This window comes from Sceloporus occidentalis, unplaced genomic scaffold (assembly GCF_023333645.1).
Source record: "Sceloporus occidentalis isolate IW3139 unplaced genomic scaffold, rSceOcc1.0.p SCAF_5, whole genome shotgun sequence".
Taxonomy (NCBI): Eukaryota; Metazoa; Chordata; class Lepidosauria; order Squamata; family Phrynosomatidae; genus Sceloporus; species Sceloporus occidentalis.
Window position 1 is genome coordinate 26,418,672 of NW_028316985.1, and position 21,721 is coordinate 26,440,392.

The following is a 21,721-nucleotide window of genomic DNA, read 5'->3' on the forward strand; positions in this document are numbered from 1 at the left end:
AATCATGATCTCAGATTTACTTAGTATAGACCTTATAACACATCCAATAAAACCTTGTCACACCACTTCCAAATAACCCTAACCCTAATCCAGCTTCTAATTCAGAACTTCTTGTGATACTGCAAAGAACCCAGGATACCTTCTTTATTGTATAACCACTGTTCTGACCTTCTCAAAACTTCTACAAACCCAGAGATGGGAAACGTCAGGTAGTACATTTGCATCTCTTGAATTACTGTTAGCAACACATACCTCCTAAGGTTATTATTTATTTCTATTTCTCTACCCTCTACTTACATTGTATTCCATTTCTGTACCCTCTACTCAGATTCCTTTGCCGCTGAAATCTCAAGGCACATTAGGACCTCTGAATGGCATCTACATCAAGATGGTTTCTCGATAAAGAGGAAAATCAACACTCAATCTGCTTTCCAAAAAAACCAGCTTGCTGTGCAGTATTTTGATCTGTGCTGGGGGTAAAATGTACAACAGGCTTTCTTTTCCTTTTCTAGAAGTAACCAAACTTATAACCCAGGCATACTGGAATTTTGTTGTTGTCATGTGCCTACAAGTCATTTCTGACTTATGGTGACCTTAAGGCAAACCTATCACAGGCTTTTCTTGGCAGAATTAGTTCAAAATAAGTTTGCCCATACCTTCTTCTGAGGCTATGACCCAAGGTCACCCAGCCGGTTTCCATGGCTGAGCATGGATCTGAAGCCTGGTCTTCCAGTGTCCCAGTTTGACAAAATCTAGCTAGTTCATGGGAAGGGGGCTCATTGTGATAAACAGAGCAAATGTGATGATGCACATGGGCAAGAAGCCTGTGTGTCTGGTTCCAAATCCTGGCACTGAGGAGCCAGTTCAAACCATTAAATTGCTCATCATTGGGTATGCAAGTCTGGTTTGTTAGCTAACAGCTTCCCAATTCAGAAAGTAACAAACCACTCTGTCTCAATGGAAGACAAGATGGTTAAATTTGACACACCACAAGGGAAGAGGAAGGCCAAGGAGAACACCCACGGTGCATCTATACTGTATAAATAACACAATTTGACACCACTTTAACTTCCATGGCTCCATCCTATAGAATTTGTAGTTTTGTAAGGCACTAGCACAGAAGACTTGACCTTGAAAAGCTATAATACCCAGGATTCCATAGGGCACAACTACAGTATTTGAAGTGGTGTCAAACTTCATTATTGCCACAGTGTAGCTGCATCCCTCCCAATTTCAATTATTACCCCCAGATTCATAAACCTTGGCATATGAAACCTCAACTGATTGTCCAAATTGGGCCAAGTTTCCAAGGTATGTACTGCATGATGCCTCACTTTTTGTACTTAGCTGAGTTTGACATTTTCTGTTGGCTTAAACACATTAAAAATTACTGAAAATCCCAGCCTCCACTCTTAATAACACTCCTGATTTGATATTTACAGTCCAGGCATTTGATGACAATAAATGAATACTTTTCACTGACAGTCAGCTAGAGGACACAAATACTCAACTATCTTAAAATACACAGAAATCTTTGTAAAGTCTATCCTTTAATTTGCACTTACTGGGCAAGCCAGATACATTATAAGAAAAAGATCAACTAGGTGACACCAAGAAAGTATCCACTTGAACATGACAATTCTAAAAGGCTTTTTACAGCAACAGCTAGACAGAACTTCAGTTGCAGAGTTCACAGAAAAGTCAGTACAGGACCCCGCCAATACAGAACCCACTGCATTAAAAGATAAACATTTTTTAAAAGCCTTACCAGTTGTGCTCCACAAAGTCACCTAGGGAGCCAGCTATATACCCACCAAACTGTAAGTGTGCAGCAATATCCGGGATATTCAGAGCAACACACTTTTGATGACAGGGCACATGTACACAGATACTGAGAGTTTTAAACATTTCCAGCATGAGTTTGACTCTCGTAAATCCAGAATTTTAAAATGCACCCTGTTAATAAAACAACTGAAGGCACAGGGGAAAACCCAGGATCAAGAAATGAACTGAGTACACCTCAGTGGGTCAGAGAAGAAGGAGCAGCAGTCAAAAGTAAAATAATGGAAGGAAAACCATAAAAGAATCACCAGAGGCAGCTGTCTGCCTAAAGGAAAATAGCAGTTATCCCCTAGAACCCCGAAGTTACTGATTCAGTCACACTGTGATCTCTCTTAGGAATGATATTAACTTTGGCCCCCGATGGACTGCTCATTCCAGGCTTCAAGGTGCAAATGTGGTCATCAAGCAACATGTAGCATCATACTGCACTTTGACCTTATAAGCCTGAAGGGTTTTTTGTTTTGTTTTTAGAAAATGGGAGCAACTTCTGGAGAAAAAATTTACAGCAAGCCAGCTCAAAAATACTGGAAATGTCTGGTTCACATGAATGAAATTTAAATTCTAAAATATTATGATCTACTTCAAGAAAATACATTTTTAAAAGCATGCTAGAGATTATCAGAAAGAGTGTTCCCTTGTGCCACCTTTTCAATGAGTCTCATTGCATAAGGCCATTTGGAATTCATGTAATGTGTTCAGTGGCTTTTTAAAGGCAACATATAAGATGTTCAACAATACTCCTACAATCAATTAAACCTGCTTCTGAATAAAACAAACATGAAGAAAACAGGGTTTGTGTAGGTTTTAAGATGATACATGAATATTATGACAGGAGATACCATCTCAAAAAAAAGGGGGGGGTCATCTACTCCTGCAACAAAAGATTCAGTCTTCTTCTAAGAAGGCACTTATCATCCACAGATTTGTTAAATTCTTGAATTTAAAAGAGTATTTTTAAAACCACCAGTACACATATACATGCTGCCCAATTCAACGGGGTACTAATAAATCAAAATATATATTTTTAAAAGCAACCCATGAACTGCTGCAGCCCTAACATAAAAAAGACACTTTTTCATCTAGTCTTTCAGAATGTAGGTTATGAGGCAGAGAGAGAGAGAGGAGCAACCGTGTGTGCTCCATTGCTAAAATTGATCTACGGTCTGTATTCTATCACATATTCAGGATAAATCTGGTGTTTCTCAAAAATGACAAAGATGGATGGATTCAAGGGATCATTCACACAACTGTTGTAGAAAAGAGTGTTCTGGTTCTCTTTGGTAGGTGGCCGGAGATAAGAAGACAAGCCATAGGTAAAGTCTCCCACCAAAACTCTGGCCAAAAACATTGTCTTGATGGTAGAATCACTTCTGCTGTAGTTATCAGAATATGAAGCATCCCGTGCAAAGTAACTTCCTGGAAGTGACACAGAAGAAAAGGTGTAAGGCTACTTACTGTAATTCAAATTAGTGTACCATATTCCACATCAGCAAAAACACACAACAGAGATTGCTAGCAGAAACAAAAGAAAACAAAAGAAAAAACTTTGTAACAATGACATTATAATCAGTCTACAGAACCAAAACATCTAATTATCAAAATTTCTAGCACTCTCTTTTAACATCCTCTGTCCTACCTCCAAGGCTACAATTTTCAATCTCATGCATAATTTCTTATTCTTCATTATTATCACAGTTTCCCCCTAAAACCAGGACTCAAGGTGGCTTACACACAAATACAAAAGGTCAGCTTTAAAATGGAATTAAATTATCAATCACACTTTTTTAAAAAACAATTTAAACACACACATTTAATTTAATAAAACCTTTCTTTTAAATCTCATATTTTTATGTAAAGAAAAAATACCTTTCTTACTATGAAATTCTGGATAATTTATTTAGACTTCCACAACATGTAGCTCAAATAAATAGAACAAACATCCTGGAACTGTTTTTAAGGTGGGAGTGGGTCAACATTGGCAGGCCTCTTGTTATTAATTTTGCCTAGTTGCAAACATATTTTTACAAAACAATGAAAACAATGAATGTACTGCTTTAAATAATCATCATCAACAACAGAAGCTGGAAACAATTTGAGTACTATGAAGTTGTTGTTGCTGTTGTGAGCCTTCAAGTTGTTTCTGACTTATGGCAACTCTAAGGCGAACCTATTGTTGGCTTTTCTTTGCAAGATTTGTTCAGAAGACTAAAGCAATGGCATAATAATAAATGAGGTATTAAAGAATTCAGTAAATAAAATTGCAATTAATAAATCATGGGAAAGGAACCAAATTATTAAGTGAATACAGTGGGCCCTTGGTATTAGCCTAGGTTTGGTTCCAGGACCCCTTGTGGATACCAAAATTCATAGATGCTCAAGTCCCATTAAATACAAAGGCATAGTAAAATGGTGTCTCTTGGCAAAATCAAGCTTTGCTTTTTGGAATGTATATGATTTTTAAAATATTTTCAAGCTATGGATAGTTGGATCTGTGGATACAATGGGCCAACTGCACAAAGGTGCTTATAAGGTCTCCTACAGCATCTATCCATCCACTGTGTAGATCTTCAAGTCACTTATTGATATATGGTGATCCCATGAATTTCATAGGCTTTTCTTAGGCAAGGAATACTCAGAGGTGGTTTTGCCAGTTCCTTCCTCTGAAACATAACCTACAGCACCTGGTATTCATTGGCAGTCTCCCATCCAAGTATGAACCAGGACTGACTGTTCTTATTTTCCACGATTAGATAAGATGCCTTAGGATATTAAGGCCCTACACTACTTTAGAAGCAAACCTATGGAGACCTGTTAGACAATACAGGATCACACATTTAATGTGCTGAAAAGAAAATACAAAAACATGTATATCTATCAAGCTTCAGGTCTTGACAATCATTTGCCAGGGGGAGGACAAATCAAGTCTTTGATAATTTTTCAATCATTCTTAAATATTAAGAATCTTACAAGCACAATGCATACTTGGGAGTTCAGATTCCCAAGCAAGTGCACAAAGACATGCAGTCTTTGTTATATCAATGCCACAGGGAGACGTATCCAGTTACATTAGGCTACCTAACAAAAAGTAAAAGAATTACCTTTGCCATAGGCTGTACCATGAACACCACAGATCCTCCAGTCAAAGTTCTGCTGGCAGATGGCATCAACATGGCTCTTGTTGGTCCCGTGAAACAACTGCCTTTCATCCACAGTCTTTCCCTCATTTGCCTTCTTCATTTGCTCCTTTTGCCTATAAACAAAAATATGTCTGTCAAGTATTTCCTAAAGCAAAAACAAATCGCAGATCAATCAACCCTTCCTCTTATATGAACTGTTCTTGTCCTCAGCCTTAAAATTTCTTTCTGAAACGAAACTCAGGACACCATCAATTATGCATGTCATACTGAACTAAATTAGAAGAATGCCTTTTTTTTCTGTGGTGGTCCCTACTCTTTGGAACTCCTTCCCACTAGAGGTTATGCAAGCACAGCCGATATCTTTATTTTCTTAGAGTGGGGGGGGGGGGGGGGAATCTTTCTACTCCTTGCCTTAAGATGTAAGATTGAGTCATATTTAGGTTTTTCATGTTTTGCTTACTCTTTTGTTATATTCCAATTGCTGTACTTATTAGTTATACTCTGACTGCTATTAGTTATGTTCTAATAAACTATTTTATACCTTTTGCCTGTTTCAGCTTTCTAATGTGGACCGTTTTAAATTTTAAACACAGATCTATTATTTGACTTGCTGTCTTGAATTTATTTTAATTTTCTTGGTTCTTTTGTACACTACTTAGATGCCAACTGTGAAAATTGGCTTATGTATATTTTAATACATGAAAATAATTTGTATTGAAAACTAGGGATATAATACTTCACTCATTTCATTCTCAAAGAAAGCAACGAGTATTTGTAGCAATTCTTCCTGCTGCGAGAAAGATGGAAATATTTTTTGCAAAAAATTAACAGAATTTTATTATTATTTTTCTGTTTTTGTACAGAAAACAGAAATACTATTTTCTGCACATAATATGCTGTTTCCATATTGTTTTCATTTAAAAAAAACATTGCGGAAATTTTGTGCAGACTACGTCCACAACTGCAAACATTCTCATCAGTCCCGAATTCTTCTACCATTTTTCAATTATTATTTAATAGTCTTTCCATGTCTACAGCAAACCACTTTGGAAGCCATTATAGCTGAAACATAATCTGTAAACAAACCTGCATTAGTTACTGAAGATCATTTTATTCCCTCTAGTCTTACATGAGACATATTTTGATTCAGCAATCATTTGAAAAGGAACTCTATCTATTCTGACATGGCTCTCTCTCTCTCTCTCTCTCTCTCTCTCTCTCTCTGTGTGTGTGTGTGTGTGTGTGTGTGTGTGTGTGCCCTTGAGTCACCTGTCAACATATAATTTCCATTAATTTCACAGGATTTTCTGAGACAAGGAATACGGTGGTTTTGCTAGTTCCTTCCTCTGAAATATAGCCTACAGCACCTGCTATTCATGGGTGGTGCTCCAGAATGCTGTTTCTCAGAGGGGATGCTCTGGGGCCCGGTTCCTCCCCATGCACCCAAAGCCTGCCTCATCTTCCTCTCCCTCTCAAACTCCTTGTCCTCTTCCTGTAGCCTGGTTGGACATGGCAAGGCCTGGAGGGGCAGAAATCGGAACAGCGGAGTCTCAGGAGGTTCAGAGTCGAAAGCGACTGCAAGGTCATCCAGCCGGTCCCCAGAACCTCCTCCTGAGAAGTGGCACTCTGGAGCACTGTCCTCGGACCTTCCTTCTTCACAGGCCTTCCTGCCCCAAGGTTCCCGCCAACCACGTCAGGCCTGGACAAGCCCCTCCAACTGCCCCATCGGTCAAGTGCCGCGGTAGGAGGGAGCCCTGTGGACTAAGGGAAAGATGGAACTGGAGGGGCTTGTCCAGGCCTAACGGGTGGAAGACCTGGGAGGAAGAAAGGTCCTAGGGCAGTGCTCCGGATGCCACTTCCCCAAGAGGAGGTTCTGGGGACCGGCTGGATGACCTTGCAGTCCTTTTCAGCTCCGGACCTACTGAGGCTCCGCCACTACGACTCTTGCCCTTCAGGCCTTGCCATGCCCACTGGGCCACAGGAAGAGGACGAGGACTTGGGGGAGGAAGAGGAGAGGAAGGTCTGGTAGGCTCTGCACGGCTGGGGAGCAAAGTGCCATTGTCCCTAATGGTGGCGCGGTCATGCAGCTGTGCCATTATTGAGGTCAATAGGACTTGAGCATCTGTGGATTTTGGCATCTGTGGGGGGATCCAGAATGGATCCCCCGTGGATACCAAAAGCCCACTGTACTACCTTCAGTTTTACTTCTCTAAACCCTTGCCTTATTTTGCTGTCTGAACTATTCTTGAAGAAATGAAAATAAAAACAGCACATTCCACACCTGAAACTTTGGTACAGGAAAATATACATATGCAAACATTCCAGTGGTGAAAAAACAGTGGAGGAGATTTCAAAAGCTATGCTGGACTACTTCAGACTTTACATTATGTGCAAAATCAACCACCTGAACACTTACATGCCAACAGCAAATCAAATTATTAAAGAAAATCATCCTATTGACTGCCAAATGAGATAATAAATTTAAAAGGAATTTCGGACAGCCACAAATCACATGTATTCCTCTATGGAGAAAGAACAAATCTGGGGAAGAATGATAGGTAGAAAATCTGATCTATTTAAACCTCGTAATTAATGTGAAAGAAATGGTTTTGAATCTCTTAACATCTTGTCTTCATTGGCCCTTATACCTTTATATCACCTTTTTCTGAAAATATACTCAAAAGATGAGTAAATTCAGCAATAAGACTGCAAACTAGTTCAAAAAGATATCTGCTAAGCAATAGGCCATCTGGATTTCAGGGACAATCCAGACTCATGTAAACATAGGAACAGTTTTGCACTTACCATTGATATACTTCCCAGAGAGACCGGTTCTGGATTCTTTTGATCTGAATTACTGTTGCTTTGGGCATTGTGCGCTGAAAATTAACCTGAATCTTTTTATACTCACTGGAAGATGGGAGTAGGGTGATCAGCTGGGGGGGAAAGGGAGGGTATAAAAATACATCTCTAAAATTAAAGCTGGAGTGGTTTGAGAACTAAAAAGGTCTTTTAAATAAGGTAATAATTTATGCTTTTAGCAATCAAAACAGGTCAGAGGGCTTCCCTAGATAACTACTGGCCACAGTGATAAAGAGACTGAAATGTTACCATACTTAGTGTGTTTTGCATCATAAACCCAACTTTCAAAACCATTTTCTAAAATGAAGAAAATACATGATTGAATCATTTTCTCCTTAATACCTTGGCCTAAATCCTGTAAGTTTCAACTGGAGCAGACCAATTAATCAATGGGATTTATCTACGTGTTGATTTACAATTCAACATTTGAATAAATGGTTCTACTCTCATTGTGACTAAGCAACAGAATACCACCACCCCCTTTTTTAAAATATATATATATATATATATATATATATATATATATATATATATATATATCAAGGCCAACATATACAGTACCAATACTGAACTGGCACTAATAAATGAGAGGATTAGATAAAAGGTCTGATCTTTTATCATTTGCAATTCTTTGAGGAAAAATGTTTCTCTACTCTGAATGGGGTAACTGTATCACCAGTGTCACTGCAGTATATCTATGTGTTGCCTTTCAGTGGACTCTGACATTTTATTTTGGTTTGGACCACTCTGTCCAAAATACTTTATGTGAGCCACATGCGACGTAATTCTGAAGGAAAAGCAATGATGGAAATAAACTCATCTCACCTTCCCAGAAGGGGGGTGTTCCTAGAATAAAATTCTGCAATTGAATTAAAGAATGATGAACACCTGACCCATTCTGTAGTTCAAAATCTAAGTATGCTAAGGTAAGAATATTAATATTTGCGTGAATTGGTACAATCCAACCTTTCATATTGGGTACAGTCATTCTGGACAAAAATTGGAACACTCACACACACAAAGGGACCTGACCATACATAAGTAAGTATGTCAGAGAATCATACCGAATATCCCAATTCTGGTAAAGCCGACTGGTCCCAGTGTGCTGGAATTATTGTTGTGCTTCCTTTCAACTGCTCAGTTCCACTTAGCAAGTAAAGAAAATCATAATTAATAAACCTCCACTTTTATAAATATGATTAACGATGAATCTTACAGCAACTAATCAATAACCAAAATGAATATTGTTGTAGAATACCAATAAACTAAACAGGAGCCAAATCTTTAGTTTTATGCACATATAAGGAAGCACTGTGCCCAGCTCAAGATGTGTAATATTAATTATATGCTTAAATATCTTGGGCACACTCCTGAACTCTGATGTGATCCTGAATGCCCAGGTTCCAGCAGTTGCCAGGAGTGCAGTCGCAGTTAGAACTAGTGGGCCATCTGTGCCAGTTCCTTGAGATGCCAGATCTGGCTACTGTAACACATGCCTTGATTACATTCTGAATGTTATGTAGTCTATCTGGGACTGCCTTTGGAAACTGTTAAGAAATTTCATTGATTTCAGAATGCTTTGGGCCAGACTGCTGACAGGGGCTGCTTATGGCATATATATAAGATAGCCTTCTAGGTGACTGCTCCCAGATTGTGAAATTCCCTTCTGTGTAAGATTCAGTTGGCCCCTTCATTCCTCTCTTTCTGTCAGCAGGCCTTTGGCTTTAATTGGGACTGCACTCATCTTTTTTTAAACTATGTTTTAATTGTATTTTATATTGTTTTGTAACATAAAATTAGTAGTGACCCCACAGTTATTAGTGGACAGCAATTCCCCTCAGTCCTAGTCTGTATAGCCAATCGTGAGGAATACTGGGAGCTAGTTGAACATCATTTGGAGAACCAGACAATTCCCTCCCATTTTACACACACACACAAACAACAAACCCAGTTTTCTTCTTCTTCTGTTCTACTTCTTTTAGAGACATGAATTTGGGCCGCCTACGAATACTTCGTTCTGTGTGATAGCGCACATTTTTCTGTTTCATAGCTGGAAAAAAACCCAAGAATATTGCTTACATCTAAAACACTGCCTTCATATTTGCCAGCAATATCTCTTATTTGAGTAATAGTGGCTTGAAAACCAAGATGTGAAGCAGAGATGAATTTTTAGAGACCACTTCCTTCCCTCTAAATTAGACCAACTCATGTGTCGAGTAAACTCCATCCATAGCTGATGTTACCCACGAAGGTGTGGGTGAACATCAGACAAAATGAGAGCTGAATCCAATTACAGTGGACCCCTGGTATCTGCTGGGGTTTAGTCCCAGGAACCCCCATGAATATCAAAATGTGTGAATGCTCAAGTTCCATTATATACAATGGGTTAGTAAAATAGCACCCCTTATATAAATGGCAAACAGCAAGGTTTGCTTTTTGGATTTTTTTCTTCTGAACATTTTCAAGCCATGGTAAGTTGAATCACAGATAAAGAACCTGTGGATACAGAGGGCTGACTGCACAGCTAATTTGGCTTGTAAACTGAAGTGCTCTCCTGACCCTATCACAGGGTTTTCTTGGCAAGATTTGTTCAGAGGGGATTGCTTTCGCCCTCCTCTGAGGCTAAGAGTGTGACTTACTTACCCAAGATCAGCCAATGAGATTCCATGGCTGAGCGAGTAATCAAAAAATTCTGGTCTCCCAGTGTTCTAACCTATTGCTCAAACCACCACATCACACTGGCACTTTTTCTGTATGCTACTCTGTATAATACTGTGTAACTACGATTTTACTTTTGAACGTAGACAAGTCATGGCATTTATGCATTTATATTTACAGACATGTACAATGCTTGACATATTCAGTGACTGCTACATGCACATGTTATACAGTAGTGGAGATTAGTTAGTATTCTGTGCGTGTGGTCAATACTATTGTCTGATCTGTTGCTTGGTTTTAGGAATGACTTCTCCTTCAAACAATGGAGATCTGTTGCTAGATTGACTAGACAGCACTAGGTCAGAGTGACCAAACTCTGGAACTCTACTTCTCGATCATCTTTGTATTAGATTACTCCTTGAGAGCAATGGTTCATTGAGCAGGGGGTTGGACTGGATGGCCCTTGTGGTCTCTTCCAACTCTATGAATCTATGATCACTGCATTACTTGTTATCAGTGGTTTTCCCAGCCTGGGTGACACCTGGTGCTGACAGGGCTTCCTGGCGTGGGACTTTTGGGGTGGAGCTGGAGGGTAGGTCCAAAAGGGCGATCGCTCCATGCCTTCTGAATTCAGGAGGACTTGGAGGCAGACTCCCAACCCCTCCGAGGCTTGACTTCCCAGCCTTGCAGGGCAGGGACTGGGGACGCTGGGTCCTCCACCTCCCTGCCTTGTGTGGCTTGGAAATCCTGCCTCACAGGGCAGGGACTGGGACGCTGCATCCTCCACCTCCCTGCCTTACGAGGCTTGGAAATCCAGCCTCGCAGGGCAGGGACTGGGGACACTGGGTCCTCCACTTCCCTGACGCATGACAGGGAGGTGGGAGCCATTCACCAGATGTCATAGACCTGCTTAAAAGAAAGCCCTTTACCAATCCCTTCTTTCCTTCTCAGGAGGAAACTAGACAGCAGATGAGAGGCACTGATCCACAGAACAAGCTGCCCTTTTGGTAAAGCAGCTTCCTTTAAGCAACATTGCAGGAGGCCGAGTCTTGTGTTGCTCAGAGCAGTCTTAAAACTTGTCTGCAAGGATTCTCTCTCTTCAGTAAAGAAGATAAGTAGAAAAATTTCTCCTTCCCATTCAATAACAATGAGGAACATTACTTGTTGTGGGAAGAAAGGAACATTTTGGCCCCCGTTCCAACAAGAAGGCACACCTTTCTGCTCTTACTGAATACAAAAGTACATAATTTCAGGAAATGTCCCATTTCTGGAAACTCACTACTTCCTAGCTCTGAGAGTTACTGAATGGTCTGGCTGCGATATGAGCTTATATCCAGCACTATTCCAACCCACCTCATTTGATTTAAGCATATCAAGAACATACCTTTGAAGTCAATCACATACTCATGTCTTCCAGCTGTGAACTTGAGTGTTGGTGATGCTTCGGACTGATAGGCTTTCTCCAAGTCATAGCTGGACACTGTAGCAGCAGCATGGTCAGCATCCTACAATCACAGAGCCACAAGGAACACTGGTGCATCAAACTTTACCAGAGAAAGTATCATATTTTTAACAGGTCTACAGGTGGGATGGTAAAAAAGAAATATTCACTGATTACAGTGAATCCCCCGAAGCTTCTCTTAGCATCAAAATTTGATGTCTGGAAGTCTATTGATTTATCCCAACTACAGTACTCACTGTATCTATTGTAAAACCAACTGATTCAATGGCTTTACTCTAGTCAGGACTAAAAAAAGGATTTATGTGTTATTTGAGAAAGTAAATAAAAACACATGGAATCAGAGTTTTAAGTTTCATTAAAGCACAGAGTTGAACATGGGTTTATACCTGAAAATGTTTCTGCTGTTATCGATGCAAATACAAATCCTTTGCATTTAATTCATGATTTATTTAATGCATTTTATTTAGCTTCTGTCCCCATTCCTAGTATAGGTCACACATGTACACAAAGAAGGCCCTATTTTAGAAATTGATCCAGTACCGTGGCCAACTTAATCCGGCCTTGAAAACAGGACTACACAAAAATCCAAACAGGCTCCATGGTTAATCCCTGTGAGATACAGGACATCAGGTTCTAGATTCCAGTATCTGTGACATTTTTTTAGTCTCCAAATCTAACAACAATACCCCATTAATAAATACAATGTATGACTTATTGTATTTAATAAGATTTGTGGGGGTAATGTTCAGAAAAGCAGGCTTCAGTCCACGGTTTGATAATGTTTATACTTCAGTCGGAGGAGATTGTAGGTGTTGATGCTAATGTGTTTGATTTAGATGTAAGCTTCTCTTTAAATCAATAATAGAATTTTACAATAACTGATTTTTAAAATTGGTTTTCATGCTTTAAAAAAAAAATTTCCTTTTTAGAATCAGTTTCAGCATACCAACCCGGACAGACAGATATTGACTTTTAACCTTTCTGACCACAGAGATGGCCCTACAATGAAAAAACTTAAAAGACTGTCCCAGGTGGAAGATTCTGGGTTGTGTCCATGATAGTAAAAAACCTATTATGTACTGTACCTACACTTTAGGATCAGTCCTAATAGCACATTCTACTAACCTGAAGACAGTTTCATTAAGCTACTGGTCTGTTTCTAGCAATTTCAAATGTTAGTGTCCATCTTTAAAGCCCTACAAAATGTGAGAATCAAGTACTTGATAAATTAAATTCTTTAGTGGTTACAGTGTTGGACTGGAACTTGGGAAATGTTGAGGGCCTCACCAAATCATGAAATTCACAATTGTGTGTCTGTGTGTGTCTGTGTACATGTATGTGTTTGGTATACATGTGCACATCTTCAAATTGCCTCTCAATTTATGACTACCCCATGAACTTCACAGGGTCTTCTTAGGCAAGGAATATTGAGGTTGCTTTGCCAGTTCCTTCCTGTGAAATATAGCCTGTAGCACCTGGTGGTTTTTTTGTTTGTTTGTTTGTTTGTTTGTTTTTTTGTGGTTTTTTTTTTTTTTTTTTTTTTTTTTTTTGCAATATCCCATCTAAGTACACTCATCCCTCCAAATTCACTGGGGTTAGGCGCCCCGTGAATGTGGAAAAACTGCAAATAACAAAAGCACTATGTTTTTACCCAAGAGAACATCCCTCTAGGAATCTTTAGGTCCTCCAGTACAACTCTGTGGTCAACATCTGCCATACACTAACCTTCAGTGCAACTTTTGGTTAAAGTTGACCATAGAGTTGTGCTGGAGGACCTAGATATTCCTACAAAGAACATATTAATAAAATCCGCAAATAATCAAATTTGCAAAAGTCAAATCCACAAATGTGGAGAGATGAATTTACTAACTAGGGCTGACCCTGCTTAGCTTCCATGATCAGAGATGACCTTTAGGATATTTAGGTCCTCACCAGAGTTATTTTAGTCCACTCTTATGCAACTGAGTTCACAGAATTGTTCTGAAAACAAAATGGGATGGAAGACAACATTCATTCATCTGAATATTTCTATCCCACACTATTTCAGAAGATCTCAGTGTGGGATTAAATCAATGAAGCCACTGCTTAATGATCCAAAATAATTTAAACTACAGTGGGCCCTTGGTATCCACTGTAGTTTGGTTCCATGACCTCCCTTCTCCCCCCGGATACCAAAATCTGTGGATGCTCAAGTCCTATTAAATACAATGGGATGGTGAAATGGTGTCCCTTATATAAAATAGCAAAATCAAAGTGTGTTTTTTTTATTTTGTCAAACCATGGATGGTTGAATCCATGGATACCAAGGGCCAACTGTATTTAAAAATAATCAAAATAATAACTGTAATCTGCAAGACAGAATCAAGCTGTAATCTGGTGAACAGCCAGATTTCAATGTGGCACTGGAACGAACTCAATACTGGTGTCAGTCAGGGATCCAGGTCATTTAATCACCTTCAGCTTAATGAAGGAATGGTAGGATATAAACCTAACATTCACAAGTAAATCACTTTATTCCAGACAAACACCTGCATATGTCCTAATTATCTTTGGAAACTCTCTGACCTGGTACTTCTACTCTGACATGCCAAGCATGTTTCCTTACCAGGGACTAGCCTTTCTTGGTTCCATCTGCATTTGAGGTACTTTCCCAAGAAAGGCCCACTTGGCATTTATATTGTACTGGGACATTTATTATAACTCATCTTCTGTGATCAAAACAAACAAACAAACAAACAAACTCAGTGTAATTCCTCTGGTATTCTAGAATCTCTTTATTTTTCAAAGCCTTCAAAAACATGAATGAATCTGATTTTGTGCTTTTTCCTTTTTGAAAACTGTCTGTGTATTTATTTGTACTTGGCTGTATTATTCATTTGTTTGAGGAACATATCAACTGGCCAAAATAAAGAAGGAAAATCTACCCTATGGCTGTGCTCTTATACAACTTTGATTTATTTCAGTGAGAAATGTGCAGGAAAATGCTAGTGAGTTTGCACTTCTTGTGAATTAGTGACTCTAAAATGGAAAGCAGATTTAACCAGATTTTGAGATTCAGATTTCAATATCACCCTGGCTGACAGAAAAATATGTTTTAACACTTTTCATGTTTCCATGGCACTTATAGCTGCATATAGGTACAAAGGAGGTGCTGCAATCTCATTTCAGTGTTTTTGCCCTAGTATTACCTACTTGTATTCCATATTCATTCCAGATGTCATATTCATCTTTCCAATACCAGATCCAATCAGTTGTGAGAATATAATGTGGAGCTTTAGTCACAGAGGATGCAGTTGAGAGGCGTCTAAGTTTGGCACTGCCACATGTCATACTGGAGAAATCAATGACTAGAGACTTGGAGTCTTTCCCAGCACTGTTGCAGGTAAATCTGTGGGTAATTGGGTTTTTTTAAAAAAAGGTTTAGAGTTCACTTGAAAATATTGCAAAGATCTATGAATGTGATTTTTGGGTCTAATAACTCCAAGGTTGCTACTTTGTGCAAAACAAAAAAAATAATTTATTCTGCTCCAACTGAGAAGTTATGCAAGTTCTCATCTCATGATAACTGAGAAGTTATCATCAGCAAATATTTTTTGCAAAAAAAAAAAAAAAGGAGGCTAACTAACCAAAGGAATTTTTGTCTTACATTTGTGAGATGTTCATCAATAGTGAAGAACGTCCTTCCCACTCACTCCAATAGGCAGAAATAGTACATATCTTCTTCAGACTGCCCACCAGGGGGAGCAACCCTTCATAAGGCTAGCCAATGCAGGGCCGGCTCTAGGTATTTGGCCACCCTGGGCGAGAAATATTTTGCCACCCCACACACACACACTTCAAAGTGTAGGGAAAATGTAGGACAACATGTAGGACAAATTGTAGGATGTTCCAGAAAAATGGAGAACACAACCAACTAAAAGCCAAAAACATTAATAAAAAACAATATAAACTGATGTTTCTCAGTCATGTTCAAAATGGAGGACATTTTGACATTCTTCCTGGATAGAAGGTTGGGATGTAGCTTTGTGTGGTTTGTGCGTTGGACTAGGACTCTGGAGACCAGGGTTTGCTTCCCTGCCTATTGGGTGACCTCAAGCAAGTCACACTCTCTCAGCCTCCTCAGTGGAAGGCCATGGCAAACCTCCTCTAAACAAAACTTGCCAAGAAAACCCCAGGATAGGTTTGCTTTAGGGTCTCCATAAGGTGGAAAACAGCTTCAAGGTACACAACAATAAACAGCAACTGAGTACTGTACCTTTAAATGCAGTGCAGAGTCCAGCATGGTGTAGTGGCCTGAATATTGGACTAGGACAATGGGAAGCCAAGGTTCAAATCCCAGCTCCGCCATGGAAACCCACTGGGTGACTTTGGGAAGTCACACACTCTCAGCCTCTCAGGGGAAGGTAAAGGCAAGCCCCCCCAAGAAACTTGCCAAGGAAACTCTATAAGGTTACCATAAGTTGGAAAGGAGTTGAAAACACGCAGCAACAACAACAACAACAACAACAACAACAACAGAACAAGAAGAGGAGGAGGAGGAAGGGGGGAGGAGGAAGAAGGAAGAGGAGGAGGAAGAGAAGAAGAAGAGGAGGAGGAGAAAGAAGAAGGAGAATAGGAGAAAGAAGATAAAAAATGAAGAGGAGGAGGAGGAAGAAGAGGACAGGAAGAAGAGGAGGAAGAGAAATAAGAAGGGCCCAGCCAGCAAGCAACAAACTCCAACTCCCAGGACTCGGGGCAGGGGAGCACGCATGTGTGTCAGAGAGAGAGACTCAGGCTGCATCCACAGCCTAAGAAATAACCCAGTTTGGCACTGCTTTCACTCTTTGTCTGGCTCGAGGCTATGGAATTCTGGGAGTTGGAGTATGTTGTGGGGCCTAGGCCCACAACAAATTCCAACTCCCAGGAGGACCACGCGCGGGCGACACATAGAAAGACTTAAGCTGCATCTAGACTGGAGAAATCACCTGGTTTGGCAGTGCTTTTAAGCAACCTGGCTCAAGGCTATGGCATTCTGGGAGTTGAAGTTTGTTGTGGGCCCAACTCCCAGAATTCCATGGCCTAGAGCCAGGAAAGAGTGAAAGCGATGCTAAACCGGGTTATCTCTCCAGTGTGGGTGCAGCCTGGAAGGCCCATCAGGAGGGAGGAGGGGAGGAAGAAGAAGAGGAGGGTGGAGGGGAGGAAGATGAGGATGAGGATGAAGAGGACTGCTCCATCAAGCAGCTACGCCTCCCTGCTCCCACGAGCAGCACCCAGGCAGCTCCCTTGCCATCCCACCATGCCAGCGCCGCCTACTGTTTGCTGCCCCCATGCGACCACCTAGTTCACCTATATGGATGGGCCGGACCTGAGCCCTTGTTACAGCTTCTGATGCTCCTAGACCTGATTTAGTATAAACAGAATATTAAAATAGCTAGAATATTAGATTTCTGCTGCTGGTTTGTTTTTTTATGTGGTGGTTTAGGGAAGAAAGAGGGGATAAGAAAAGAACTAAACCAAGGGTTTAGTGCTACTTTTTTCTCCCTGGTCTCTGCACATGAGGCTATACTGCTGTAATTTGCCTCACCTCCCACCATATTCATCCCATTTCAAACCGGCTTCAGGACAGGCTTTGGGGTTGAGACTGCCATGGTTGCCTTGACTGATGATCTGCGTCTGAGCATCGACAGGGGTAGTGTGACCCAGTTGGTGCTCTTAGACCTCTCAGCGGCTTTCGATACGATAGATCACAGCATCCTCCTGGACCGCTTGGAGGGATTAGGTATCGGAGACACTGCATTGCAGTGGTTCCGGTCCTACCTCTCAGGCAGGTCCCAGAGGGTGCTGCTTGGGGACAGTAGCTCCAGAAAGAGGGAGCTCCTTTGTGGAGTCCCTCAGGGAGCTATTTTGTCCCCAATGTTGTTTAACATCTATATGAAGCCGCTGGGTGAGATCATACGGAGTTATGGTGCTGGGTGCTATCAGTACACTGATGACACCCAAATCTATTTCTCCATGTCTCGTTCGTCGGCCTCGAATTCTAATGGCATCTCTTCTCTCAATGAATGTCTTCGGGCGGTAATGGGCTGGATGAGGAAAAACAGATTGAAGCTGAATCCAAACAAGACGGAGGTGCTCACGGTAGCGGCCCCGAAACCAAGAATTGGGTTGCAACCACCAGTCCTGGACGGGGTCACACTCTCCTCTAGTGACTGCGTTCGCAGTCTGGGGGTGCTCCTTGACTCGTCGCTCCTGATGATAGATCAGGTTAATGCGACGGTCAGGAGCGCCTGTTATCAGCTTCGGCTGATACGCCAGCTGCGCCCTTTTCTGGAAGTAAGGGATCTCGAGACAGTTGTGCACGCGCTGGTAACCTCACACCTTGACTTCTGTAATGCGCTCTACATGGGGCTACCCTTGTGCCTGGTTCGGAAACTACAGCTGGTTCAAAATATGGTAGCCAGGCTTGTGTCAGGAACATCCAGAAGGGACCATATCACTCCGGTTTTGAGGTCCCTCCACTGGCTGCCTATTGCTTTCCGGGCCCAGTACAAGGTGTTGGTTATTACCTTTAAAGCCCTAAATGGCTTGGGTCCAAGCTATCTCAGAGACTGCCTCTTCCCATACTATCCTCCCCGCGCTCTCCAGTCCTCTGGGAGGAACTTGTTGCAGCCTCAAAAATCGAGGCTTGTGGCGACCTCCCGGAGGGCTTTCTCTGTTGTCGCCCCAGGCTCTGGAATGGCCTGCCGGATGAGATCCGTCAATTAACATCTTTGGACAGCTTCAAAAAGGCTGTCAAGACGGATCTCTTCAGGCAGGCCTTCCCAGACTGAAATATCCCGGCCTCAGGATCTCAGGATTTCCCCCTCCTCAGTAATGTCTCCAAAGCCCCCTTTTCTTTAGAAATGAAGTTGCAGTGGTTTATTGGTTGGTATTATTTTGTTTAATTTATTGTTATTTTAACTAGTTATTGTGGTTTTAAATTAGATATGTTGTTTAATAACTTTTTAAGGGGGGAGGGAAATATATTGTTTTTATGCTGTATGTTATTTTAATGTTGTAAACCGCCCGGATTGGTTCGCCACAGGGCGGTATATAAATAAAAATTTATTATTATTATATTACATATTCCTGCACTACATAGCCACTGCAGTGGGCTCCCTGGTCTCACAGGCTGGCACTTGTAATGATCTTCACTTTAGTGTCTCCCAGATAGGCTTCTCTTTCCTGACTGATGGTGAGATGCATCATATGAAGAAATGGTGCACCTCCTGGGGAATCTGAATCTAGAAGAGCTCTTGGAAGAGATGGATGCTTGGAAGAGACTACAAAGGCCATCCAGTCCAACCCCTTGCCATGGTGGAACACACAATCAAAGCACATCTGACAGATGGCCATCAGAGGAAGCATATTCTACTGTCAAACAGCTATTACTGTCAAGACTTTTTCCTAATGTTGAGATAGATTCTCTTTTCCCATAGTTTGAATCCATTGCTCCAGGTCCTATTCTCTGGAGCTGCAAAAAACAAATTTGCTCCACCTTCAGTATGATAACCCTTCAAATATTTGAAGAGGGCTATCATATCATCTCTTAACTTCCTCTTCTTTAGACTAAACAGAAACTGAGATATTTGCCTACTGGACCAACGTATAGGCATGTGTAAACAGCAGGTAGTTTAGTGTGTCCTCATAAGTGGAGGGAAATTCCCCTTCCTCCCTATCAGATTAGACAAAGGGGTGGGCTTCCCCCGTACACGTCTCTTGTCAGATGGTCCCTTTAGGGGAGAAGTGGGAAGGCTTTCCTATACTTCTTTGTTGGGAGACCCTATTTACTAGGCTTCGTTGATCCTCTGAATGCAAGGCAGAGGCCTCAAATATATATACCTCTTGCAGGGGTGCCCTATTCTGTGCTCCACTGCTGATGGCCCTCTGACCTTGGGTGTTCTGTGCCCTTGATCATGGCGACCTTGCATTTCGATATGAAATCCTCAGTGTGGCCCAGATTGTGTGTGTCATTTGCTGAGGTTAGTAGCGCTCTCTCAGGGGAAAGCAAAACGGAGGGAATGCCTTTCTAATGCTGTCTTACCCCCCCCCCCCTTTGCAATGTTGGATTGCACTGTGTAGGGTGCAGCAACTGAGACCAGGGCTGTGACTTCTCAGGTCATAAATCCTCTAAGCCAGACCACAAGGTCTTGGTACCAACAGCCTCCCGTGTTTGTTCGCTTCCGCTCCAGATTGTTTCAGGCTAACATGCAATCTGGACTGTGACATGGAGGGAATATTCCCCTCCCACCTGTATCTCTGCACCACCAACATCACTGGTCCAGACCAGCCTCAATCAAGGTTTGCTGCTCTAATGAGCTGGAACAAGGTCTCCGGATCAGCCAGGGCTTCCCTCTTCACTCTGGGCTACCCTAGGTATGCATGTCACTCACATGGTTTTCCAGCTCTCTCAGGGAAGGGAGAAGGAAGAAGGGAAGGGAAAGTTGAGGCAGGTTTGAGACAGACATAGAGACAAGCAGTAAGGATGCAGGTTAATTTTAAAAAATAAATAATTGGAAAAATGTCAGGGGAAAAAGGGTGGGGGAGAAAAAAACAAAAAGCTGTGTGTGTCCTATCAGAGAGGCAGGGAGGACAGAGACTGGCCTTACAGAAGGTTGCTCTCCCTGTTGGGCTTTCTCAAAAAGCCTGCACTACAGTATTCCTGCCTATTGGTGGGAGTGAAAGGAACAATGCACTCAAGGATTTCATCCCTTCACTAATGGGAAAAAGCTTCCCCCCCCCCCCCATGGGGACCAACAGTTCTAAATGTATACTGCTTTGATACAATTTCTTTTTTCAAACTAGCTTTTTTCCCAGAACAAAAATAATAAAAAGCTTTCCAGTTGTGCAAAGTTTGATTAAGATGACTCTCTTGGTCTTCCATTTCGTAAATGAAGCAGAAGCCAATTTTCAACATTACTTGTCAGTTTAATCAAAATTCTGCATGACATAACATAGGTTAAATCATAAAAATATAGTAGTACATAAAAGCAGCCACCCAACATCCAAAACCTTGATAAAATATTTAAAGCAACAAATACCGGGGAAGCAACTGCATAAGTACAATTTTATATTAAACAAAGCCAAACCTATCAACACATGGATACCTTTCATAAAATGGATCACAGTAGGACTGTTCAATTTTCTCCATGTTGTCTATATCTTTCCACTGGGCTCCATCAAAAGTTTGCCATTTATATGGCAAATGGAAATGAACTCGAATGCATTTATCTAGATAAACCAAAATTTAGGTTAAATATCTGACATACTAAAATGGCTTTAAAAAAGAAAACAGAGATCACAATATATACAGGTAAAATACCAAAGAAAAAGATTTATAGTGTTTTCTTTAGGGAGGGTAGGGATAATTTTCTGCCACTGAGATCCAAAAAACAGATATATATGCAAAGCAAAAATAAAAAATAAAAAAGGAAAGGTTGATTACGGACCTGATGACCTTTAGCTACATATATGAACGGATTCCAGTGATCACAAGGGTAATATAATTAACCTGGAATATCTCATTCTCACAAAGAAAGTCATCATGTGAAAGGAGGAAATAGACAGCAAATCCAGGTTGCTAAGAAGAGTGAAACAGTAAGCCAATATTTTCTGAAACAGAAGGAAATGAGTGACCTTCATTCTGCTGAGAAATGTGCCCTAATAAAGGTAATCTCAAATTGTGCCAGTAAGTGAAAGACAGGTATTCTATAAATTGAAGGACATGTTGAAGCAAATAGGT

At 41.0% G+C, this 21,721-nt stretch overlaps 2 protein-coding genes across 3 annotated transcripts in view; one reads left to right on the forward strand and one right to left on the reverse strand.

The window, feature by feature from the left end:
* TBXAS1 (thromboxane A synthase 1) overlaps positions 1 to 1,594 on the forward strand; it is a 353,042-nt gene extending 351,448 nt beyond the window's left edge. The window contains exon 13 of the mRNA XM_089527937.1: positions 329 to 1,594. Within this exon, the coding sequence (XP_089384063.1) occupies positions 329 to 403 (75 nt within the window). The 3' untranslated portion in view covers positions 404 to 1,594. The remainder of the gene's footprint in view (positions 1 to 328) is intronic.
* The window catches only part of LOC149311799 (protein mono-ADP-ribosyltransferase PARP12-like), a 31,768-nt gene continuing 11,584 nt past the window's right edge, over positions 1,538 to 21,721 (reverse strand). The window contains exons 5-12 of one of the 2 annotated variants that reach the window (XM_089527935.1): positions 21,087 to 21,210; positions 15,154 to 15,349; positions 11,884 to 12,004; positions 9,789 to 9,891; positions 8,906 to 8,987; positions 7,785 to 7,915; positions 4,941 to 5,092; positions 1,538 to 3,258 (exon numbers count right to left, since the gene is read on the reverse strand). In XM_089527935.1, coding sequence (XP_089384061.1) covers positions 2,999 to 3,258; positions 4,941 to 5,092; positions 7,785 to 7,915; positions 8,906 to 8,987; positions 9,789 to 9,891; positions 11,884 to 12,004; positions 15,154 to 15,349; positions 21,087 to 21,210 — 1,169 coding nt within the window. In that variant the 3' untranslated portion in view covers positions 1,538 to 2,998. The remainder of the gene's footprint in view (positions 3,259 to 4,940; positions 5,093 to 7,784; positions 7,916 to 8,905; positions 8,988 to 9,788; positions 9,892 to 11,883; positions 12,005 to 15,153; positions 15,350 to 21,086; positions 21,211 to 21,721) is intronic. The other variant, XM_089527936.1, reaches the window with a different exon arrangement.